The 26,111-nt window shown below is 40.7% G+C and overlaps 1 protein-coding gene across 1 annotated transcript in view; it reads left to right on the top strand.

Annotated features, from left to right (window-relative positions):
* plxnb1b (plexin b1b) overlaps positions 1-26,067 on the top strand; it is a 110,277-nt gene extending 84,210 nt beyond the window's left edge. Inside the window, exons 15-39 of the mRNA XM_080026242.1 lie at positions 137-230; positions 822-988; positions 1,417-1,568; positions 1,950-2,055; positions 2,197-2,333; positions 2,925-3,101; positions 3,487-3,655; positions 4,151-4,402; positions 5,029-5,205; positions 5,566-5,714; positions 6,684-6,784; positions 8,179-8,396; positions 8,909-9,087; positions 9,989-10,055; positions 11,364-11,510; positions 13,629-13,794; positions 14,191-14,294; positions 14,863-14,947; positions 16,197-16,363; positions 19,315-19,475; positions 20,211-20,358; positions 20,897-20,961; positions 22,732-22,807; positions 22,999-23,073; positions 23,637-26,067. Of these exons, the coding sequence (XP_079882368.1) occupies positions 137-230; positions 822-988; positions 1,417-1,568; positions 1,950-2,055; positions 2,197-2,333; positions 2,925-3,101; positions 3,487-3,655; positions 4,151-4,402; positions 5,029-5,205; positions 5,566-5,714; positions 6,684-6,784; positions 8,179-8,396; positions 8,909-9,087; positions 9,989-10,055; positions 11,364-11,510; positions 13,629-13,794; positions 14,191-14,294; positions 14,863-14,947; positions 16,197-16,363; positions 19,315-19,475; positions 20,211-20,358; positions 20,897-20,961; positions 22,732-22,807; positions 22,999-23,073; positions 23,637-23,741 (3,444 nt within the window). The 3' untranslated portion in view covers positions 23,742-26,067. The remainder of the gene's footprint in view (positions 1-136; positions 231-821; positions 989-1,416; positions 1,569-1,949; positions 2,056-2,196; positions 2,334-2,924; positions 3,102-3,486; positions 3,656-4,150; positions 4,403-5,028; positions 5,206-5,565; positions 5,715-6,683; positions 6,785-8,178; positions 8,397-8,908; positions 9,088-9,988; positions 10,056-11,363; positions 11,511-13,628; positions 13,795-14,190; positions 14,295-14,862; positions 14,948-16,196; positions 16,364-19,314; positions 19,476-20,210; positions 20,359-20,896; positions 20,962-22,731; positions 22,808-22,998; positions 23,074-23,636) is intronic.
* The last annotated feature ends 44 nt before the right edge of the window (positions 26,068-26,111 follow it).

Below are 26,111 nucleotides of genomic sequence, written 5' to 3'. Positions count from 1 at the left end.
CTTATGTGTCAATAATCAGCATATACAGTGTGCTATAGAGCTGCCATCCACAGTGCTATCTAGATACAGTATATTATAGTATAATGTATACTGTATATTTCAATGTATTTATATGAAAACATTGTTGTTTTTCCAGTACACATATTCTGCTCCAGTGGAGGAATACAATGCCATGGTGTATGTGAAGAGGAGGGACACCTTCCATGTGGACAGCTCTCCTGATCTTTATGGTGAGGCTCACATCATGTTGACTTCGTTTGGATCTGATCATTTGTCTTGTGCTTCTCTGCTCTCAACACACGGCTTATTACCTTGAGAGTGTTTTCCCTAAAGAGCCAACAGTGAGTTGAGAACAAGCCTGAATGCCAAGATTCAAGATGGTTTACTTGTCATATAGACAACAATTACAGAAGCAGTCATTGGCAGTGAAATTCTTGGGCCCCAGGCTCCTCTCAACACTGCAATATAGAGGAAGAAAATGTATAATAGAAACACACAAGTGAAGAGGGTAACACCTGAGACACACATAAACTAAAAAGAAGTGCAAGGACACAGTGCAGATAAAAAGTGTAGAGATAAAGTGCACCATATAAATATGAAGTACATTTTGAATGCAAAATAAAATAAAATTATGAGGAAATACAATACTCTACATGGAAATAAAAATACCAACTTTAGTGAGAGTATAATCTACATGTTATAGAATAATGTTAAGTATAATAAAAAATATGTATATGCGATATGTACAGATGACTTATGATTGGTTATGATTGGTTAACATTATACACCTGTAAACACTGTCTGGCTGCCTGTTTCCTCAGTGATCCTGTACAACTGTTCAGTGGGGCGCTCCGACTGCAGCCGCTGCCACACTGCTGACCACAAGTACGGCTGTGTGTGGTGTGGTGCTGCTCAGCCCAGCTGCCTCTACACTGACTCCTGCAGTCAGCCTGTACAGCAGACGTGCCCCGCCCCCGTCATCCACTCTGTGAGTATTGTATTCACCCTTTGACCTCTCCACTTCCCCTTGGTACTTCAATACATTGGGAGATTAATTATACAAAATAGATAACAATATACATATAGTCGTGATTTTACTGCATTATGGCAGTTCAGATCTTGATCCTTACTATCAACTTATCAAAGTAGAAACTGAAATACACTGGGACTCAGTGCTATAAGTACAAAAGGATAATATAAGATAAGTAATATTTACATTTAATTAATTCTAAATAGTGCAAAGAGTCAGGCAAACCCAAACGGTATAGAAAAGTAAATACATTTAAATGTGCAATATGACAAAAAAAAATTACAATATGTGCAATATACAGTAAACTGAAGGAAGATGTACAATATAAGGGCTTATACTTAAGAGATACCTCATGCATCCAGTTAAAATAAATGATTTCCCCTCAGATTGAGCCACTCTCTGGCCTTTTGGAAGGCGGCACCACGGTGACCATCTCAGGCTCCAACCTTGGCCAGAAGGCTGAGGACATCCTCCACTCTGTGTCAGTGGCCGGGGTTCCGTGCACTGTCATTCCCAACCTCTATGAGGTTTCATCCAGGTACACACACACACACACACACACACACACACACACACACACACACACACACACACACACACACACACACACACACACACACACACACACGCACACGCACACGCACACGCACGTACGTACGTTTAGATATTTTCTTTAGTAATGAGTCATTTGACCATCATCATTTCAAACCAAAATTATTTTCAGGCATCTGTAACCAAACAAGTAGAATATCTTCGTAAACAAAACTGTGGGCCCTGCTGCTGTAAACAATAGTGAAACGGTACCTTTTAAGGTAGATTTTCTAACTTCTGTCTGTTTGTTCAGTTATGAGAATATGTCTCTGACACACCTACAGTTACGTTGTGCACTTTTAATGAGCCGTGTGTGTGTGTCTTCCAGGATCGTGTGCAGGACCAAAGCCAGTGGAGGAGAGAAGGAGGGCCACGTGTCTGTCAAAGTGAGCGGAGGAGAGTTTGGCCTGTCCCCTCAGACATTCAGCTACCAGGTACGTAGCTTTGCTTCAGTCACAGCACCTAAGATTTCTGTTGACCTGTCTGTGGAAACTGACATATTTGTGTTTGTATGCGTGTGTGCGCGCATGCTTGTGTGTGTGTGATTTAGTTCTAACCTTGTTCCTTCCTCTCAGGACCCCTTTGTGATGGGTGTGTCCCCAGAGAAGGGGCCCAAAGCAGGAGGAACATCGCTGACCATCACAGGACGAAACCTGCTGACAGGACGTCCCTCTGACCTCACTGTCACTGTGGGAGGGCTGCCCTGTAACATGTAAGTCTAAGGCTCACACACACACACACACACACACACACACACACACACACACACACACACACACGTACACACACACTGTCTGTTGTTCTTTTTTAAAGTAAAAGCTGCTATTTCTGTCTTTGTCCCAGTAAAGACTTCTTCATTGATGTTCCCTCCCTTCCCTAACTATTTATGGTTATTTATTGAATATTTCCAATTGAAATCAAAGCATGGCTTGAAATAAAAAATGTCCCAATTCAGTTTGAAATAAAAATCAAGTTATCTAAAACAGAAGAAATTATTTATCTTGTGTTTCTTGCAAATCAAATAGATTAACTTATATATATAGTATTGACATTTGAAAAGTAGAAAATAATTGAATATCTTCTACTGAAATATTTAAAATATAAATGTCTTATAAACAAAAATGTCAATAAATCACTGCTGATTAAGAGTAAAAAAAGAGGGGCTTGGACAGGGCCCACATCAAACGATGAAGTCTATTACAGGGTCTGAATGTCGGTTTCGATAATTTTTCTATTAATTGCCCTAATTTCCCTGTTGGGTTTAGTTAAGTAAGACCTCATGTATTCGTCCTGCTGTCCTCAGTGTATCCCAGGTGGACATGTCCAGTGTGCAGTGTGTGACGGGCAGCAGTAATAAGACAGGAGAGCAACGGGTCACCCTGCACTACGGCAGCAGCCAGCGCCACCTCCACACCACAGCCTACCGCTACACACACAACCCCAACATCACACACGCAGCGCCCGCCAAGAGCTTCCTGCAGTGAGTCTCAATCTGACTGGACAATCTCTGTCTTTTTATCTCTTGTATTTTATGGTTGTTATTTCTTATACATTTGTTTTATACATTTTATTGTGCTTTGATCAATTCATTATAAATAAATAAATGGTATTATCTTTTTTTGCCTTTTTTGCACTATAGTTTTTTTATTTTTATTTTTTTTACTGTGATAAATGTGTTTTGTTGTGGGCATTATGATTCTAGGGTGCTTGTATTTTTGTACTATCTTTATTTTGTGTGTGTAAAGCACTCTGAGCTGCATTTTATATATGAAGGGTGCCATACAAGTAAAGATGAATTATTATTATTATTAGTTTCAAAGTTCTTAGTGTTTTCATATCCTAAGAGTTTGTTCTGTCTTGTTTAGTGGTGGTCGTCTGATCTTTGTGAAGGGTCATAACCTGGACGTGGTGCAGGAGCCCCACATGGTGGTGACCGTCTCTCCCTTTGAGTCAGTCAGCCAGAGGAAGAGGAGGAAGAGAAGGAGGAGTGGAGAGGACAAGGGGCCAGCAAGGTCCACTCGCTCTGACAGACAGGTGTGTGTTTGTGTGTGTGTGTGGTTTCTTTTTTATTACCAAAATCTGTTAATTTTTTTTTATTATCGAAGTACAAGAGAAGTATCACACAAATGTAGTGCAGGGACAACACACCACACTTACCAATACGGCTAACAAGAGAAAAATATATTCATTAATAAAAAGAAAGGGGCTGAGAAATAACATCAAATGAAATGTAAGGGTATCAAAAATATACACAAAGTGCTTTAATACTGTATATCATAACAAAATAAACATTAAGGCAACATATGAACACGGGCAAGTCATGAACATAACATGGCTCGCCGGAGCCTGTCCACATCTATCACAAGTTGGGTCGACATCTTTGTAAATTCTAGAGAGCCTAACTTTGGTGAAATGAGCACGGTTTATGATATCCACTGCATCAGTCCCATGACATGGATAGATTTTGGGTTATGTTATGTCTAAACTTCAAGCTTTTCCTTCCTTACTCTCCCTCCTGTTTCTCTATAGTCTGCTCAGTTTGCAGAGCGCTGTGAGGTAAATTCTTCCTCTCTGATCATGTGCCGCTCTCCCCCGCTGGAGCGCTCCGTGCTGGGCTCTGTGCTCACCGTGGAGTTCCTCCTGGACAACCTGCGCTTTGACTTCAGGGCTCTCAACGACCAGACCTTCAGCTATGAGGCTAACCCAGTGCTGAGGCCCCTCAACCAACAAGACCCCCTCAAGGCCTACAAGTACAACCCTGGCAGCTTCATTCAGCTAGAGGTCAGATACACACCACAGCACCTCTGACTCACTAGAGCTGTAATGGGGCTAGTTAGTGTCAGGGATGGGACCGATCTGATCCAATATCGGTGTCTGGTCCGATATGGCTGCAATCTACTTATTGTACATATAGGAACGACAACTCCGATCCATATACACATCCAAATTCTAAAGTCTGTTTTGATTTTATTTTTGGTATTTATTGTTAAAACTATGAAAGAACATTACATATTAAGACCATAGCTATGTGACACATATCACACTTTTTAAAGAATCTAGCAATTCAAAAGAGATAGTGCTGATGTTTTTCAGTATTCAAACTTTTCAAAGCAGTTCAGATAAACCTTAAGGTATTTTTGTATATTTTTTGCTCTTTTAAATTAGGAATTGCTGTGTTGCTTAAGCCTTCCTAACCTTACACATAACATCACCACCAAAACAGAGAAATGTATAATAATTATGATATCGGACGGTATCGGTAACCCAGATATCGGAATGGGATCGTACTGAAAAATAGTGGATCGGTGCATCTCTAGTCAGTTTTTTTTTCTCCACGTTTTTGTTTGGTCATGAAATTGAGAGAAAAGGAGATGTGAGATGAAGTTTGAGTTCCCTGTGTTTCTCAGGGGGACAACCTGGACCTGGCCATCACTAAGGATGAGGTGGTGGTGATGGTGGGGGACGGGGTGTGTGCTGTCAAGACCTTGACCAGGAACCACTTATACTGCGAGCCTCCACCTCAGCAGCCAGCACCGGCTTTAAACAGCAAACGAGAAGGCTCCGACAGTCTGCCCGAGTTCACTGTAAGTCCTCTCAAGATTTCATCTCACAACCACACGATCATCTTCTAAACATCAGAGTGGGTATGTGTGTGACCTCATGTGACATGTTGTGTGAGTGAATCTTTGAGAATCCCACGATTGGATTCCGATTCTTGGGGTCACGATTCTATTCAAAATGGATTTCTGGATTCAGTTCAAAGGAGGGTTTTAGGGAGGTACTCCAGTCCGCTGTGTGCTAAGAGGCGCTGTGGCAAATTATGGCATAAAAGCAAAATCAAGTCCATGTCTTATCCATCTTCGTCTTTTGTCTATTTTAGTTTTTTTCACCACCCCTACCTGAAATTGCTAATCTGAGGTGTGTGTGTTCCGTGTGTGTTCCAGGTCCAAATGGGCAACCTGAACTTCTCCCTGGGTAAGGTCCAGTATGATGACCTGAGCCTGGCCACCTTCCCCCTGGAGGCTCAGATAGGGGTCGGAGTGGGGGCCTCCATAGTGGCCCTCATCGTCCTCATCATTGTGCTCATTTACAGGTCAGTGGTTGCACTGTGTGTGTGTGTGTGTGTGTGTGTGTGTGTGTGTGTGTGTGTGTGTGTGTGTGTGTGTGTGTGTGTGTGTGTGTGTGTGTGTGTGTGTGTGTGTGTGTGTGTGTGTGTGTGTGTGTGTGTGTGTGTGTGTGTGTGTGTGTGTGTGTGTGTGTGTGTGTGTGTGTGTGTGTGTGTGTGTGTGTGTGTTACTGTGACAACAACACAAATGACACTACATGGGAGGCTATGGAGTTTAGGACAAGAAGTAACTCTAACGCAATGTTTGATTGATATTGAAAACTAAATAATGCTTGATGATGAACAACAATGGGCAAATCTGAATAGAATCACATTATATTAGCGTAAAGGTTATAATACACAGATAATTCCACCTCTATAGACCACGAGATACATTTAATGATCTAGCCTTACAGATGGGTGTGTTGGATCGATTTTTTTTCTATTATTATTATTTTTCATTTGCTTATTTCTATAGGGACAGTGAAGCACAATTTAAAAACAATTGCTCCAGAGTTAGTTAGTAGCTATTTGCAGTTCCTGGTCAGGCAGATATAAAAATATAATCCAATGGTTCACAACAACTATAAAAACCTACATAATATAAATCAATGCATACGTCAATAAAACACCACTACATATAGTACATCAGCTCCAGCAATCATTGATGTTGGCATGTTTGTTCAGACCTCAGCTAAGCCTTAAGGTTAGTTTAAATAAAAATAGCTAAACTTTCTCAGTTTCTTATATTAGTAGGGATTGAATTACACTTTCCTACTACTGCAATATAGAAAGCTAATCGACCAAAAGATGTCTTTCTGAACTCCGATATCCTGTCACCCATATAGGATGCTCAAGTCTTACCTGCATTGTCTCCAGTAAAAGCTTTTCCCAATGTTTGTGACTGTGCACTAATGTGTCCTCTCCCCCTGCCTGGCCCTGTGTTGTGTCTGTCAGGAGGAAGAGTAAACAGGCTCTCAGAGACTACAAGAAGGTCCAGATCCAACTGGAGAACCTGGAGACCAGCGTGAGAGACCGCTGCAAGAAAGAGTTCACAGGTAACACACACTACATGTAAAAGTTATGTATTATACCACTACATACCAATGACACGACTAAAGCCTCGTTTCCATCCAAGAAGTGCGGCTCGGTTCGGTGCGGCTCAGTTTTTATTTGCATGGTTTTTACATGGTCAAAGGCTGGGTAGGTGTCCCAAAGTAAGCCAGCTCAGCCGCTTCTATTCTGGGACCCTTCTGTTGGTGTGCCAAGTCGTCTGAAAGGGTCTCAAAAGTGTGAAGCAACACACTGCCGTCCCTTGATTGACCGACAGAATCTAGGCGATCCGAGCTGACCCGAACTGTGCCGTACTGAACCGAGCCGCACCGCTCAGTGGAAAGGAGGCATAAGGGGAGAGCAGCAGTAAAAGAGGACGGCAGCTCGGAGAGGAACAAGGAAGTTTATTTAGCTTGTAGATTTCATCAGATTCACTTTGTTTTCACACTGGACTTATGAAAAGATCCCATTACATCACATCTCCTGGATTAACATTCCACATGGCTGCAGCACAGAGTTTAACTTAAATCTACCATCACTGTCCAATTTCAATATTTAGCAGCTCCTAGCCAGTGGCAGACAAAGTATTCAGAAACTTTACATAACTAAAGTACGATTACCAAACTGTAAAAAAAAAAACTTTGGTACAAGTTAGAGTCCTGTATAGAAAATGTTCCCAGAGTAAAATGTATTAAGTCTAATCAGTATCTACTTAAAGTATTAAAAGTAAAGGTACTCAAAGCATAAAACTACTATTTTGTGTTATATTATTACATTGTTATTGCTTATCATTCATTTTAAAGCCAAATGTGTTTCCGGATAAGGTGGATTTTGGATTGGACTGAAACAAATGATTATGTTCTTTAAGATTAATCTTATTTTCATTTATAAATTGGTTGTTTGGTTTATAAAAAGGTAAATAACTGGAAAGAAATGCAGCAAATCCTTTCCACATTTGAGAAGCTTGAATAATGTGTGCACATTTTGCATAATGTGCATCACGTACACTCCGTTCAGGATCCACTCACACCCTCCAAACCCGACATACAAAGCTGTGCACCATGGGTGATCGGGCCTTTTCTGCTGCAGCCCCTAGACTATGGAACGCTCTCCCTGACCAACTGAGGGCCCCACAGACTACAGCTCTTTTTAAACGGAACCTCAAAACTCATCTCTTTAAAAGAGCATTTGGCTAAACTTTCTTTGAGGTTCCCCCCTTTTTAAGCACTTTGAGATTCTTGAATATAAAGTGCATTATAAATAAAATTTATTATTATTATTATTATTATAATGTTGTAAAACTGTCTAAATTGCAGTGTGGAGGATTTTATGACACGGGTTTAAAGTTTGTATTGTGTGAGAATGGAGTGGCTGATGTGCCCCCTGTCCTCCCTCCCAGACCTGATGACAGAGATGATGGACATGTCCAGTGATCTGGTGGGCTCTGGCATCCCCTTCCTGGACTACCGGCGCTATGCTGAGCGCATCTTCTTCCCCGGCCACCGGGAGTCTCCCCTCAGGAGGGACCTGGACGTGCAGGAGTGTAGGAGGCAGACAGTGGAGCAGGGCCTGGTGCAGCTCTCCAACCTGCTCAACAGTAAACTCTTCCTCACCAAGGTAACCATAAGCCTTTACCATACAGTCCTGAGCACAGGCCAGCCCCTGTAAATCCAAATCCTTAAGACCCTTCTAACTATGTAGTCTGGGTAGTTAGTTCCATGATAGTAAGCATCTGATAAGAGTTGAAAGATATTGTCATTTGATTTTGATGAACTTTACAGAAATTCGGTTTAGATGAGGCGAGCTATTCTCTGGTTCTTATGACATAGTAAGAACTTTGAACCAATCATGGCAATTCTTTGCCCGAACTTTGGAGACCGTTTAAAACTGCCACGTCGTCCACACAGTCCTGTCAATCGTTCTAGACAGTAAAAAAAGCAGTTTGTTTAACTTAGTTTTATAATATTTATGAACATTTATTTTCAATCAGATTTTTTAAAAAGCTTATTGAGACACATAACTTTGATATCATAAATTGATTTTTACTATTGTAGACCAGGTTTCCAGAGAGTTTAAGGCTACAACTTCACTCTCTCTCTCTCTCTCTCTCTCTCTCTCCTCCCTCTCAGTTCATCCACACTCTGGAGAGCCAGCGGACCTTCTCTCCCAGGGACAGGGCCTACGTGGCCAGCCTGCTGACTGTGGCTCTGCACGGTAAACTGGAGTATTTTACCGACATCCTCAAAACTCTGCTCAACGACCTGGTGGAGCAGTATGTGGCCAAGAACCCTAAACTCATGCTCAGAAGGTAAGAACCAGGAGGAGAGATTTGGTGCATTACTAATTAGAAAATCCTTAAAAATGTATTTAAAAAAATTTAATTAGTTAATCCAAAAATAAGGCCTTAGTTAGATTTTAGTGTCAAAATAACTTAATTATTATTGTTATTTTTTCTGATGTTGCAAAATTCTCAAATATAATTGGTAAGATCTAATATGGTTGACAAATGACTCTGGGTACACATGTTTTATTATTACTGGCACATTTTAGTTTTGTATATTGAATTACCTGAATTGAACTGATAGTATACCAAGGAAAACATGTATCTCGTCATTCGAAGTAGGTCATCAAACTTTCACTTGACTATGAAAGTCATATTTTTATTTACATATTGTACCAGTTGGCCAAAATCGATCCCAAATCCTCTACAGTTTTGCTTTATGTAAAATTGGTCACTCATTTTTATTTCAGTGGCCTTAAAAAGTCTTAAAAAACCTACTAAAAATACTTAAAAGTCTTGTACTTTCCCAGCTCAAATGAGCTCCTTTGATTGGTCAAAAGGGTTCTGTGCTACGCAAATAATGTCTGCTCCACACAAAATATATGCAAATGTTGTCCATGACTTCACAATATTTGATACAGGTTTGCATCATATTCACTGCAAATGAATGTAGCAAAAATGTCAGCGTATAATTTTCATAATTTCTGATTCAAAGAATAGGATTTGTGCATCTCTGATGAGTAATTGAGATGTCACTCTAGTTTTGTGTTTGCAACTCCTAAAGTGTTTTTCTTTGACTACAAATTTACTGTGAATTTTCTACAACTACAGATTAGTTATGCACCAAATGTAAGGGAAAGTTAGTGTGCTTATAAGTTTAGTGTATTGTTAGAGATGTCTGATTTGAAAACGTGTTTTCTCTCTACAGAACAGAGACGGTGGTGGAGAAGCTGCTGACCAACTGGATGTCCATCTGCCTCTATGCGTTCCTTAGGGTCAGTCAACTCAACACATGAGTGGAATATTTTCCATACAGTGACTATCTTCCATTTTAAGCCCAGTTTAAGTTGTATCTTTTTTTAATAAATAGAAGGTGAACGGACAGATTCACAAAGTACTCCACCAGCTCCATGTTATTGTTGATCAAAAGTTTACCTAGGTAAATTACATATTTCAGTTACTTCTTGGAAGCAATTTTAGGACATTATATAACTTCCCAGTTTATCTTTTAAACAGCAGATCAACGTACAGTCCAAAGGTTAAGGGGAAGATTTAATCTTAAATGTTCATTTGACTTTTTCAGCCTCTCTTAAAAAGAGTTATCATTGTATCTGTAGCCCCTTTCACACAGCCAGTGAAAGCCGGGAATATGCCGGAATTTTGGCCCTCCCGCCCTGCTGTATAAATGTGACAGTTGCGGAACGGGGAAAGAAAGGTGCGAGAGATTGTTCCGGGAATTGTACTACCTCGGGGGGTAGTAAGATTGCCGATACAATCAGTTCCGCTTCTCTGTATAAAAGCGGCCAGCTTATTGTTGTGGAACAAGGGGGCGTTTGACGTTCCATAGCCTACGGTCTAAACATGCAACTATGTTAGCAGTTGAAGGACGTGTGTTTAAAAATAACCACGGCGGCCAGATGTCCCGAAAAATATCACCAAATGAAAGGAACGGCGGATAATCTAGCTGGTCATAAAATCCGCTGCTCAATCCAGACCCCCACGCTTAATTTTGCAGAGTTTATGAGTATTTCTTTTCTTTTTAAGATATTTTTTGGGCATTTCAATGCTGTATTGATAGTGTAGAGACAGAGTTGAAATGGGCCAGAGAGGGAAGCGACATGCAGAGAACGACCGCGGGCCGGAATCGAACCCGGGTCCGCTGCTGGCCGAGGCCCATGGGGGGGACGCCTTACCAACTGAGCTAAAGGCACCCCCCTATGAGTCTATTTCTGCCCAGGGGAAGTTGTACAATGGGAAAGCTAGGCTAGGCTAGGCTAGGCAAGCAAAGCCGGCATATTGGAGTGATGCTGTTCCGTCAATATGCTGCAATCTCTGTGTAAAAGGGGCTTCTCTTAGTTCTTCAGTTTCTTCTGCAAAGTTTGCTAGGCTACTGCTAATTTACTGTGTGTGTGTGTGTGTGTGTGTGTGTGTGTGTGTGTGTGTGTGTGTGTGTGTGTGTGTGTGTGTGTGTGTGTGTGTGTGTGTGTGTGTGTGTGTGTGTGTGTGTGTGTGTGTGTGTGTGTGTGTGTGTGTGTGTGTGTGTGTGTGTGTGTGTGTGTGTGTGTGTGTGTGTGTGTGTGTAGGACTCAGCTGGGGAGTCTCTCTACATGCTGTTCAGGGCCATTAAGCACCAGGTAGACAAAGGCCCTGTGGACGCTGTAACCGGCAAGGCCAAGTACACACTCAACGACAACCGTCTGCTGAGGGAGGACATAGAGTACAAGACACTGGTGAGGAGAAACTCTGATATTCTAATTAAGGCTGTGCTAAAAATATCGATATATCATTTTTCTTTTCGTGATATACTGTATCGGCAACTCCAAAAATTTAGTTTTAATGGATTTTGAACTAAAATCTCCTCCCCTGTAGATGTAGATGTAGCCGTGCAGTTATTTGCCCTGAAATTGCCTGGTTTTGAATCTGAATTTAAGTTTTGACTCAATTTGTCCACTGAATTATTAATATAATGCATTGTGATGTATGAAGACCACCAAGATTGTGCACAGCAACTTGTTATTCAGCTCTGTTTTTTTACATTTTCTGTGAACTATGTTGAATATCACAATATGCACTGTATCGCGATATATCATATCATAACCCATGTATCGTGATGCGTATCGTATCGGGAGGTCCAGGGTTCGACATAACGTATAGCCCGATGGCCCGGGGCCAGTAAAATCATATGCAGGGCAAGTTGATTGGCCATTCACTGTCCCGCCCGGGCCAGTGACTGGCCAATCACAGTTCAGTATCTTTTTGTAGACTACCTTTTTTGTAGACTATCATGGTTCATTGAAATGCGCGTTGAGAGTCGTAATGAAAGCAGTGTTTATTTAAGACTCAATATAATAAACCTAATATTAAATATATTTTTTAATGGACAACCGATGCGTGGGCGTTTTGACAGGTGGAGCAAGAAGCGGGTGCACTCTCGCTCCGTTGGCAGAGCTGCCTACCGTCCGCCTGCGAGTCGACAAATCAATCGACTTGCTTTGCCCCCTTTCTTTCTTCCCACAGCAGAGGTTGAGGTGCAGAAAGTGATAACTGCGCTTTTCCTTTATCTGCCACCGTAATGTTACAGTATTTGCATACAAGCCCCAATGGTAATACAAATGAGAGGCGTTATTTAAACGCTGTGAATGCGTCTCCGGTGATTGTGTCGGTTGTAGACAGAAAAGAACGGAGGGACTCCGCTCACTGTACAGTTCCTATAGTCGCGCAGTTTGGCACTGTGTTTTCAGGCTCGAGACATTCAATCAAATCGCGGAAGTCTTTCCCATTGAAATCGCTAACGGGGAGAATATCCCCGGTTATTATTTTAGCCACAAACCACAGTTCATCTGCGCGGCGGCTCACTCGCTGGCGAGATCACACGGTGAAACGCTGCTGTGATCGGACGAACGCATTGTGTGTTTCTAATGTGATTTAACGTCATAGTCTCAGACGAGCGTTTAACTTATGCTGCATATTTTGCACTGCATTGTTTTTTATCAATAGTTTGAAAAAATGGTCCCACACCGGACTCTTATGTGAAGCTGACACTTCATGGAGAAGTGACACTCCTGCAGCGCGCTCACGACCAGACGTGAACTCACATACACGGTGAAATATCCCATTAAAAAAACGGCATAACCCCCTGATTTTCGTATTTCTATTCTATTTTTAAAGTCAACTTGAGCGCAAGTGGAAAACCGGTCATTCGGTCGACACATTCACATCCCTAATGCATATAGAGAAAGTAAAAAACAGCCTACCACACCACAAAGAATGATCAGACCTTCATCTCTTATTTTTTTTTTATGTTTGAACATGACTTCTGCAGGTGAACTATTCATTAAACTGCCCAAATTCAAGAATAAAAACAATCAAAAATCATAAAATCAAACTACTGGACTTTAAAATACTGGCCGACTCTTTCAACATACTTTCAGTTGTAGGCTTCTAATTCAATATGTTTGCCTGGTTTTATATTATGTGTATGAGCAATATCAACATTTCATATAATTAACTAAAATAAAAATAACCAAATCTAAAGGGAATATCTATACTGTTACAGTATAGATATTCCCTTTAGATCTGGTTATCTTTCTTTATTTTTCTAATACAGGTATTATAATTATTGACACTAAATTATGAAGAAAAAAAAAGTGTGTGCAGGGCCAGTGAAAATATACAAGGGGCCAGTAAAACTCAGATCCACTGGCCCGGCGGGCCAGTAGGAAAAAAAAGTTATGTTGAACCCTGAGGTCATTGCCAATACACAGCCCTAATTCTAATTCAGGAATGCATCCACACACCCAGGCAGTTGTATAGTTTTTGACCCCATGCTGTGTTGCTTGTGTGTGCAGACTGTGAGTGTGCTGGTGCAGGGTGGAGGAGTGAATGAGAGCCAGCCTGTGCCCGCCAAGGTGCTGGACTGTGACACCATCACACAGGTGAAGGAGAAGCTGCTGGATCAGGTGTACAAGGGCACCTCCTTCTCCCACCGCCCACACGCTGACTCACTGGACTTGGGTGAGAGAACACACACCACAGCAAAACATAAATACATTGATTTACAAGTGAAATCCATTCAGGATTTTATCAAACTGCCCTTAAGTTTTTTTTTTTTTTGCCTTGACATGTTGAGCAGTGGTGTCCCCTATAGAAATCCATTAATAAATACAAGGAAAGTGAATTAATTGGTCAGTCATTCATAGGGATTGGACTGATCCAATCCAACCATGGCTACGTGATTTTACCACGTTAAAAATGATTCAAGAACCATAACTTACCAATACCCAGCTGGAATAACATGCAGAATAAATAAAACGCATTCCATTTAGTAGGTTTTAAAGTGTGTTTAGCCTGTGGGCACACACACACACACACACACACTAACACACTGTGTGGCTGTTGTGTGTGGCTCAGAGTGGCGGTCTGGTGTGGCCGGTCATCTCATCCTGTCAGACGAGGATCTGACGTCTGTCGTTCAAGGCAACTGGAAACGCCTCAACACACTGCAGCACTACAAGGTCAGAGTCATGAATCACTGGATATGCATTATGTATTTATTTAAAGGTGCACTATGCAGTTTCAGGGGAGGTGGATTTGTTTACATTCACAGAGCCTGTAGTTAGTTTACAAAACACATTTGCTCTACATGTAATTCTTAGTATTGAATAATCGTATCATCATAAATGGGGAGACAGAGAGAGAGGGGGGATGACCTGCAGTAAAGGTCCACGGGTTGGACTCGAACCCGCGACCACTGCAACGAAGGCCGGAGCCAATATGGTACACGCTCTATCCACTACGCCACCGGAGCGCCCATTAGAATATATTTCTTAACCAAACTGTGGGCCCTGCTGCTGTAAACAACAACAGTGAAACAGTAACTTTTAAGGTAGCTTTTAACTTCAAACAGTGTTCCAGGGATCCAATTTGATCCAATAGTTTGTTAATTCAGTTATGAGAATATATCTTAGAAAATGTTTACTCCTCTGACACCCCCAAAGTGACATAGTGCACCTTTTTAAAGTCCTAATAAATGAGGCTGGATGAATAAATAAAGCAAACTGTCTATGTTGTGTTGTTCTTCAGGTCCAAGATGGTGCCACGGTAGCGCTGGTCCCTCGCCACACCAAACACATTCACCATGACAACCACGACTACGTGGCAGGAGAGAGTGAGTTCACAGAGAGGATAGTGTTATTGAGTAAATCTCCTCATGGTGATCAAACTGTCAGCTACATCATGGCACCACTCTCTTCTCATTTGTAAAGGAATGTCTCAACATGTCCTGGACTGTGTAGGACAGCTCCCAGTGGTTGACTCCTGGAACTTGGGCTCATTGTTGTCACTGATTTTGAAAATGAACCCAGAGTTCAGACCTGGATTTAATTTTCCAGGATTTGCAAAGTTGTAGTGTGTTTAAGTAAAATGTTCTACATGGTTAAACAGCTTCAAGTCATTCAAACAAAAAACGTGAACCTACAAATTAAAATTAAATAATAATAATTATTATTATAATTATTATTATAATAATAATAATAATAATAATAATAATAATAATAATAATAATAATAATAATAATAATAATTATTATTATTATTATTATTATTATTATTATTATTATTATTATTATTATTATTATTATTATTATTATTATTATTATTATTATTATTATTGTATCATTTATTTTACCAGGTTTGTCTCATTAAGATTAAAATCTCTTTTACAAGAGAGACCTGGCCAATACAGACAGCGGTACACATTAACATCATAACAGACAAGTCATAATACATGTTCAATAGTTAAGTGCAATTTTGAAAATAAATTAAAATGATTGATTAAAACATTCACAATTTCAAATGGAGTCTTGACTTGGACTCTTACCAACGGCTAAATAAAGTATTTTCACAGATTTTTCACATTATTTCATTGTATTAATCCCTATAGTTGATTTTTGTATTATTGAAGCATGAGAAAGATTAGCTTTGTGTATATGTCCCGCTGTGATCCAAAAACCCTACTAATGTCCTCCATCCTACATACTCAACATGTATATACTCCATACTGTCTACTTAACGATCGATTATGTATGCGAGGTTCGTGGGACCGATTACACTGAAGTATACAGAAGCAAAAAAGAATTATAAAAAAAACTGAAAAGATGCAATGCATTTTGGGGCGGTTGAGTAGGAAAAGTCACCTATCGATCCATACACAAAATCTTCCCGGAAGTATACGTACTCATCCGGGCATTTCCCGCCTACACAAACTCGCATACACAACCACAGCATACTCAAATTGACCTCAAAATTAGTATGAGTAGGATTAGTATAGTAGGGCTTTTCTAACACCGCCTAACTCTTTATGCACACACGGCATCTCTAGTCAGTGAGTTGTACTAAAGCCAGTGTTTCCCTTTGCAGAGACGCCCATGCTGGAGGATCTAGACGAAGGCGGGGTCAGACTGTGGCACCTGGTGAAGGCCAGTGAGGAGCCAGAGCTGCCCAAACACAGGAGAGGCAGTCTGAGAGAGAGAGAGAGGGCCAAGGCTATACCAGAGATATACCTCACCCGCCTGCTGTCTATGAAGGTACGCACACACACACAAGTCGCAGAACCATGCATCTTTACTATTGTCATAACCAGGGTTTTTCCTGGCTCAGAATGGGCCTTTGGGGGGTCAGTACGGGACCGACTTTTTTTGGGGTCGCGACTGTGCACCAGTAAAGGCAAACGGTTAATGTATTTTAAGAGGGATGTAGGGTTGGGAGAGGGCAGTTTCTGTCCAGATAAAGAGCATTTCAGTCAGCCTGTCAATCACTGTGTTACCATGGAGCTTACTGACGCTTATGAAATCACAATAAACAACCTGTAGATATGAAGTCAAAATACTAATAATGACTAGGCCTACCTATTTAATACTTTAATTGTTTCTAATTGATCTAAACCAGGGGTGTCCAAACTTTTTTCACTGAGGGCCACATACAGAAAAATCTACGAAGGGTTGGGCCACTTTGCAAAAATAACACATTTATCAGGACATGTAGCTGTTCTTATGTTTAGTTTCATAGTGTCTTCGTAAATTGTAATTCTTCTTCACGGCAACACTTTACTTGCACATTAAACAGATACATTCTCATTCTTGTTAAATGGCATTGATACACCCAGTGTGTTCTGCTTTTGCGTCCAATGTCCAGCTGGGTGAAAATAGTAGCCAGCCGAGATCCCGCCCCAAAAAGGGGGGTCCGGGGGTATGCCCCCCCGGGAGATTTTTTTAAGTTTTTAAAGTGAAATGCATGAATCTGGTGCACTTTGAGAGGGAAATGAAGAGGCTAAAGCTGAAGAATTTTGTATGAAAAAAAATGGAGACACTGTGTCAGATGAATTAGAAGCTATTGGAGAAGGACACATGGATTTTCCATAATAATATTAATTTAAAATAAAATATTATGCAGGGTCCTCTGGGATGGGCTTGGTGCTCTTTTTCTTTTATGGGACATAGTATTTCTCTGTAATATAATGAGTGCATTTAAATTATTTAAAAATTAAAAGGGCCATATTACATTATATTTTTAAAATCGGGCCGTAGTTTGGACACCCCTGATCTAAACCATGGAAAATGCAAGAAGGTAGGGCTGCTCGATTATGAAAAACCATAATCATGATTATTTTGAGTAATCACATTGTGTTATCACAATTATCAAAGACAGTTTATCATTGATTTAAGAACATTATGCATCTATTTTACTTTTAACAAGTTTTTTTTCTAATAACAGCATGACTTTGGACTTTAAACAAAGGCCTAATTGAACTGAAAACAGGGAGAATAGAAATAGGCTAAATAAGTGAAACATATTTTTAATAATTGAATAAAATAAATATGTCAAAATAAAAATAACCAGTTGTAAATGGTGTTGATAGGGCACGTCTTTTGCTAACATTGAATGTAAGGGCATGATTTATTTATGTCTCATGGAGCTGGCTGGATAGACAGTTGCATTGTAGTGTTGACAGTTGTGGTGGCAGGAATCAAGGAGCTTTAAACCTCCTGTGTTTTTATTCATTGATTGCTTGGTCATAGACCACTATGACTCGACTTAAAGTGAATAAACAAACTGGTCGGGATGTTTAGAGGTGCAGATCAGGTCGTATATGCCTTTTTTCTTCTCTCTCTCGGTCGCGTATGTCACCTTACTCGCGTGTCCGCGCGTGACAAATCTTGCACATTATTTTAGTCTGTTGTGAGTCTGAAGTGTTTTCAGACAACACAATTAGTTTTACCTTTATTCTCGTCATCTAGAAGTTTTTCATAACACCCGGCAATGCGCAACCTCTCCCTCGTAGGCCTACTCTCTGGACGAGCCGATAGCTAAACTCAGGTAAGGGAGGGGCCGAGCGGAGCTCACGGCTCGGCTGAAAGGTTGCGCTGCATTTAAAAGCCTGCATGCCCCGGCGTGCGGAAGTTAGATAGTTTAATAACGATTATTTTGTTTTCATGATTGAGGGAAGCCGTAATAGTAATCGAAAATTAAATTCAAGTTATTGCCCAGCCCCTCAAGAAGGATGACTTAAATTGGGCTGAATTTGGAGAGGTTTTAAATAGCTATATTTATTCTTAATCTTTATCACTTTGGCGCTGGTGATTTTCCTTTGGCGGTGGATAAATCCGCTTTGGCGCGCGCCAAAACTTTCTCTATGCAGGAAAAACCCTGCATAACGCAGACAATACTACTGACTATAGACACATTTCTACTGAAAGCAGACGTCTTCCAAGCTCCACTAATAACATTGCTCTCTATTTGCAGCGGGCTGTGAGACGAGAGCACAGGGAAACACTGGAGAGAAACAATATACAATATTATTATTATTATTATTATTATTATTATTATTATTATTATTATTATTATTATTATTATTATTATTATTAATAATAATAATAATAATAATAATAATAATAATAATAGTAATAATAATAATAATAATAATAATAATAATAATAATAATCAAATACCTTGACTCTGATACAGTGAGGTTATCGGGAGCTTAGAGGGACGTCTGGTTTCAGTGAAATTACATTTTGTTGATAAAGTTATTGATCCCAGAAGTTCCAATGTGTTACCATCTTTCCAACTTTACCACAGTCTTGAACTTGAAAATGTTTTAAGTTAGCAATTATAATGATAGCGATGATGTAATCCCGATCTTTATCTTTTGGTACATATCTTAAAATGGATTTTAAACACTCCCAGTTCTCCCAGTTAGACTTAGACTTTGCTTTATTCGTCATTCAATAAACACACCATCAGTGCACATATTTAAAAAAACAAAATCTCGTTACCTTGGCTCACAGTGTAGTGAACACATACAAATATCTCAAATTCAAATGTATAAAGAGAATATAAAAAGCTGAAATGACTTAAAAAAGGTTAGAATACCAAGTGAAAAAAAGTACAATGCTAAAAGAGTAAAGTGACATAGTGATGATATTGCACTATCAGAGGTAGCAGCATGTTAACAGTTCTCTCCTTCGTCCTCCTCCAGGGCACGCTGCAGAAGTTTGTTGACGACCTGTTCACAGTCATCCTGAGCACCAGCCGACCTGTCCCTCTGGCTGTTAAATACTTCTTTGATCTGCTGGACGACCAGGCAGCTCACCACAACATCTCTGACCCAGAGACCATTCACATCTGGAAGACCAACAGGTACACCATATAAGGAGCCACAGCAGGACATTGCTCACTTTACAGTCACCGTCACAATGATTCAAGCATTCAATCATAATGAGGTTTATTGGAAAAAGAATGTACAAACTTTAAGCTGTTTGCAATAAACAAATCAAACAAGAACAATTCAAATAGCTCAACATTACTACCATCACAAGTGGTTTCTCCAATCCAACACAAAATGGCACTTTTAATGACTTTCTGCAGTCTCAAAATGATTCAACCCCCTTAATAGAATACCATACAAGAACATATTTTCCAATCCAGTGTTTTCTCAATCACACCAGGGTTTCATTATCTTGCATGAGGTGTGTTTGAGGATGGTATACATCAAATACCGGGACAGTGACATTTGACTACATGTTAGAAATATGGCTCAAGTCAAGAGCATTGTCCAAAAAGCTAAGAGGAAAGAGCATTAACCTCGCCCCCAACTAGCTAAATGATCCAACAAGATAACATAGACACTGAATGTCCCTAGAGATACAGTTAGAAGCGTTTTTCACAAGTTCAAGGGTAAAGGAACAGTGGCTACACTACCCGGACGAGGCAGAACGTTTGAAGCATTCTGTCCCCAAATATGAGTTTTTTTTTTTTGCTTTACCAAAGGATCAAATAGGATTGTATCTATTTAATGTTTAAACAAATGAATACTGATTTAAAAAAAATCCTTGTTGCCGTTTCCAATTGTAACGTGTGCTGTCTGTCCTCCAGTCTGCCTCTGCGTTTCTGGATCAACATAGTGAAGAACCCTCAGTTCATCTTTGACGTGCAGGCCTCGGACCACGTGGACGCCGTGCTGTCTGTCATCTCTCAGACCTTCATGGACTCCTGCACCATCGCTGAGCACAAGCTGGGCCGGGTGAGAATCACAATCAGAATCGGCCTTTATCCGCCAAATGTATCAATTTGACACACAAGAATTTGACTTGGCATCCAGCGCTTAACCCAAAACTAGACACAGACGGTAAAATGCGCATAGCTCTAGAAGACATGACATTAAAAACTGTTTAAAAATAAAGGAATAATAAAATAGTCTAATTCAGACTCCTGTTGGAAAGAAGGGGGAAGGGGGGGGGTACATTCATTGATTTTGGAGGGAAATAGCCTTAGGGGAAAAAAACTATTTAGGTGGCGTGAGGTCCTTGTCCTGATGGCACGCTACTGCCTACCCGAGGGGAGCAGCTCAAAGATGTTGGCAGGATGAGACTGATCAGCTGCAATTTTAGGACAGAGAGCATCCACTAGTTTACTGCACATTAGAGCTTAGACGACAAATGCTACAAGGCAGGGACATGCTTCATATGGATGTAAAGTTGTGGCTGCTGCTTGATTGTCTCCTGTCTCTCTATCACTCCCTCTCTCTCTGGTTCTCATCCCCCTCTCCAATGTGTGAACAGGACTCTCCCATCAACAAGCTTCTGTATGCCAGAGACATCCCCCGCTACAAGCAGATGGTAGAAAGGTACAAGAAAACCATATGATTTGACAATTTAAAGTTGAACACTTTACCCTATTCACCTGCAGTGTCTCGCCATAAGTACAGGTCCTTCTCATATAATTAGCATATTGTGATAAAGTTCAATATTTTCTGTAATGTACTGATAAACATTAGACTTTCATATATTTTAGATTCATTACACACAACTGAAGTAGTTCAAGCCTTTTATTGTTTTAATATTGATGATTTTGGCAAAAAAGTAAAGAAAAACCAAAAATCCCTATCTCAAAAAATTTGCATATTTCATCCGACCAATAAAAGAAAAGTGTTTTTAATACAAAAAAGTCAACCTTCAAATAATTATGTTCAGTTATGCACTCAATACTTGGTCGGGAATCCTTTCGCAGGAAATGACTGCTTCAATGCGGCGTGGCATGGAGGCAATCAGCCTGTGGCACTGCTGAGGTGTTATGGAGGTCCAGGATGCTTCGATAGCGGCCTTAAGCTCATCCACAGTGTTGGGTCTGGTGTCTCTCAACTTCCTCTTCACAATATCCCACAGATTCTCTATGGGGTTCAGGTCAGGAGAGTTGGCAGGCCAATTGAGCACAGTAATACCATGGTCAGTAAACCATTTACCAGTGGTTTTGGCACTGTGAGCAGGTGCCAGGTCTTGTTGAAAAATGAAATCTTCATCTCCATAAAGCTTTTCAGCAGATGGAAGCATGAAGTGATCCAAAATCCTGATAGCTAGCTGCATTGACCCTGCCTTTGATAAAACACAGTGGACCAACACCAGCAGCTGACATGGCACCCCAGACCATCACTGACTGTGGGTACTTGACACTGGACTTCAGGCATTATGGCATTTCCTTCTCCCCAGTCTTCCTCCAGACTCTGGCACCTTGATTTCCGAATGACATGCAAAATTTGCTTCCATCCAAAAAAAGTACTTTGGACCACTGAGCAACAGTCCAGTGCTGCTTCTCTGTAGCCCAGGTCAGGCGCTTCTGCCGCTGTTTCTGGTTCAAAAGTGGCTTGACCTGGGGAATGCGGCACCTGTAGCCCATTTCCTGCACACGCCTGTGCACGGTGGCTCTGGATGTTTCTACTCCAGACTCAGTCCACTGCTTCCGCAGGTCCTCCAAGGTCTGGAATCGGCCCTTCTCCACAATCCTCCTCAGGGTCCGGTCACCTCTTCTGGTTGTGCAGCGTTTTCTGCCACACTTTTTCCTTCCCACAGACTTCCCACTGCGGTGCCTTGATACAGCACTCTGGGAACAGCCTATTCGCTCAGAAATGTCTTTCTGTGTCTTACCCTCTTGCTTGAGGGTGTCAATGATGGCCTTCTGGACAGCTGTCAGGTCGGCAGTCTTACCCATGATTGCGATTTTGAGTAATGAACCAGGCTGGGAGTTTTTAAAAGCCGCAGGAATCTTTTGCAGGTGTTTAGAGTTAATTAGTTGATTCAGATGATTAGGTTAAGAGCTCGTTTAGAGTACCTTTTCATGATATGCTAATTTTCTGAGATAGGAATTTGGGGTTTTCATGAGCTGTATGCCAAAATCATCAGTATTAAAACAACAAAAGACCTGAAATATTTCAGTTGGTGTGCAATGAATCTAAAATATATGAAAGTTCAATTATTGTCATTACATTATGGAAAATAATCAACTTTATCACAATATGCTAATTATATGAGAAGGACCTGTATGGTATCTGTCTGTTGTATGGAATCTAGTTTCAACAGTTTTTTTTTCTCACCTTTTGCATGTCCTATGCGCATGTTTGCAGGTACTATGCTGACATCAGGCAGACCATCTCAGCCAGTGACCAGGAGATGAACTCTGCTCTGGCTGAACTGTCCAGGGTGAGTGCAGTGAAGAGCCCAACGCATTATCACACTCACACACTCACACTCTTTCACTCACTCTTTCACTCACTCACTTACTCACACAATCTTTCACTCACTCACTTACTCACACAATCTTTCACTCACTCACTTACTCACACACTCCCCTACCTACCTACCTATCTTACCTGGACGCTTTGTGTTTTCAGAACTACTCTGGAGAGCTAAACTACCTGGTGGCTCTGCACGAGCTCTACAAGTACATCAACAAATACTACGACCAGGTGAGTCTGACTCAGCAGCTGTCTGTGTGTGTGTGCACGCGAGCACGCACAGGGTCATCGGGGCATTGGCTCTAAGATGATGGCTTGGTACAATATTTACACCTCGAAATTCTGAATGCCTATGAGAAATCACATCTTCTGCTTAAGCGCGCACTCACACTTGGCCTGTTTGATCCGTGCCATGCTCAAAGGGATATGGAGACGGCCTTTTATATTTGTACTTTCTCAAGTGTAGTTCAGCCCTGTATTATTACAGCAACTCATGTCGGTGAAGTGCAGCTTATCAGTCTGCAAATCAGCAATGAAACAATCCTACATTTAGTGTACAATTGAACTGATATTTATATTTTAAAGTATGTATACTTTATTTACTGTCTGTTTAAAAAGATTGACATTTCTTCTGACAGGAATAAAAAAAAAAATCATGTTTGTCTTGTTGATATGTCTTCTGCTCCTCTCTACCAAAATCACTCAATTTTAATTTTGACAGTTTCCAATAAACAATAATAAACAGTAATATGAAGATTATTCTCATATCATTCTACATGTCTTGTCCTCCTCAGATCATCACTGCCCTGGAGGAAGACCCCACGGCCCAGAAGATGCAGCTGGGCTACAGGCTGCAGCAGATAGCAGCTGCCGTGGAGAACAAAGTCACTGACTTGTGACAGAGGAAATTCCTAGTGGAGCCTGGGCCAACAGAGAGAGTTGCTCCAGAGTTGAGAGACTTGAACCCTGCTGATTGAAACAGACTAATGGGAGAATATAGTAGTCCCAACCTTTGCTTTCATTAGGAGAGGTTGGAGACGAGGAGATTATTTTTTTAAGGAACATTTTGCCCAGGATCTTAAGATTCAGATTGTGGTTGAAGTTGACACTGAAACAAACCTGGACACAGAAGGAAGGCAATGTGTAAGACACATCTCCTGCTGTCCCTCTGTTCACTCTATGGAGAAAAAAAAGTATTTGTATCTCTGCAGAAACATCTGCTGGACTTGAAACTTCACGCTCTTTCCACAGTAGCCTCATGTTAGAAGAAGCCAGCAGCTGATCTCACACTGCGTAGAAAAAGAAGCATTTCAATGTCACTGTTTTTCCAAACGTCTGGAAGGAATTTTATGAAGCGGTACCTCTTATGCCTTGTGTGCTTGTCGCTGCTGTACGGTCAGGTGTGTGTGTAGTGATTTGTTTTATCTGTGTGTGTGTGTGTGTGTTTGTGCGCACAGTTCTCCATGTAGCCCTGGTCGTCAATCTACATCTTAGTACATAGTCCTAAATTAAGTGGTTATCATATTTTGTAGATGTTTAAGTCAGCAGTATTCAGATATTTTTCTCTGAAGTGACAAACGTTTGAGAAGGACACCTTGGTTGCAACATTTGTTGCAAACCCTCTTTACTTAAAGCAAAACGCTGAAGATTGAATAAGTCACTGCCACTCTCTACCTCAAATCAGAACTGTTTGTGTCTGCGCTGTAGCATACAGCAGCACAGCACATATCTGCCCTCATACGTATACACAGTACACACACACACACACACACACACACACACACGACACACACTTTTAGATTATTATTTTATTTCCTTCGTGTGAGATTGGAAATCAATCGTTGTTGCATTTTAAGGTACTTAAACCCCGGCTGAGTGACAGTTTCCTCTGTTTTTAGACTTTTATACTACTTGCTTTTATACTTCTTCATGTGGCTCTGTCTATAGTGTTACTATAGCGTCACTTGGAGGCTGTTAGAGGAAAAAACTAAAATCCTTCCACAAAGAAAAGCCCACATGAATGAAGTGGGATCTTTAGCGTGCACCGCAGTGTAAGTCAGCCCTGTTGTTTTCTTTGTACATTTTTAACATTCCTTTTAGGTTTTTGAACAATGTATTAAATCATGGCTCACTTTGTTCCACTGAGGTCACGTTGAAGAAATGTTTGGGCATTGACATCATGGTTGGTTATACAGTTCTTGTATTGAACACAAGGTGGCACTGCTTCACATGCTGATGCGCTGTATGGCATATTGTTCTGTGTATTGATTATAACATGTGTGGTGGATGTGCTCACACACAAAGACCTTATATACATGAGCCAATGTTTGCTCATGTTTTTCTAATTTAAATGACAGACAGACACGGCTTTAATGGGGTTAGTAGGGCTGGGGATATGATTGGACATGTTTGATGCCAGTTTTGTGTCACAACTGTGTTTCCTCTTTAAAATAATGATTTCCATAGTAAATATGTGGGAGTGAATAGGGCTTCCCTAAGGTTTATATTTATGTATTGGTCAGGCATGGCAGAAATAACTGGTTGCGTTTAGGCAAATTCAAGGGGGCGTTGATGGGGGAAACAGACTTTGACACACAGATATCAATACTTTCTGTGCACCATAGTTGATTACAAAAATAATTAATTTGTACAAACCTAAATAATTTCCCCCTTACAATTTTTCTTTTTTTACACAATATCTTTCTAGAGGCCAGACGGAGAATCCAGAGAGCCACTTTTAGTGCCGAACTGTTTTATCACTAAAGTCAGTGTTTTATGTTGGGTCTCCACCTAATGAGTAAAGAGGGTTCACACCCAGTCCTATTAATCTGTGACCAAAAAAGATGGCTGATCCAAACTGCCTCGTTTCTGTCCATGCCCTCCTTGAAATATGTTCATGTGTTGCTGTCAGTTGAGCCTTAAAGTGTGTCATTCCAAGGTCCAGGCTCAAAGTGTCAGAATGTAGCCTATAAGTTTATCACAACATCACGCATCATCACACACATGCAACGAATGACTGATAGACATGGATGGTTGGGTTTGCAGTTCAACATGGGGGGCTCAGTGTTGTTAAAGCCATTCGAGGGAAAACTATGACTGAAGTATACATTTGGCAAATGTAGAGCAGGCTCTGCAAAGAGCAGTTTAACAGATGTTTTTTATTTTGTGTGTTGATATCATTGTACATACTGATTTTAACTGTAACTAGTGATTTAACGCGTTAAATAAGAGAAGGTGAGACTTCTTACAGATGCTGGTGTAATAAAGTA

This window comes from Ammodytes marinus (assembly GCF_949987685.1).
Source record: "Ammodytes marinus genome assembly, chromosome: 4".
Classification (NCBI taxonomy): Eukaryota; Metazoa; Chordata; class Actinopteri; order Uranoscopiformes; family Ammodytidae; genus Ammodytes; species Ammodytes marinus.
This window is presented reverse-complemented; position numbering and strand designations above follow the sequence as displayed.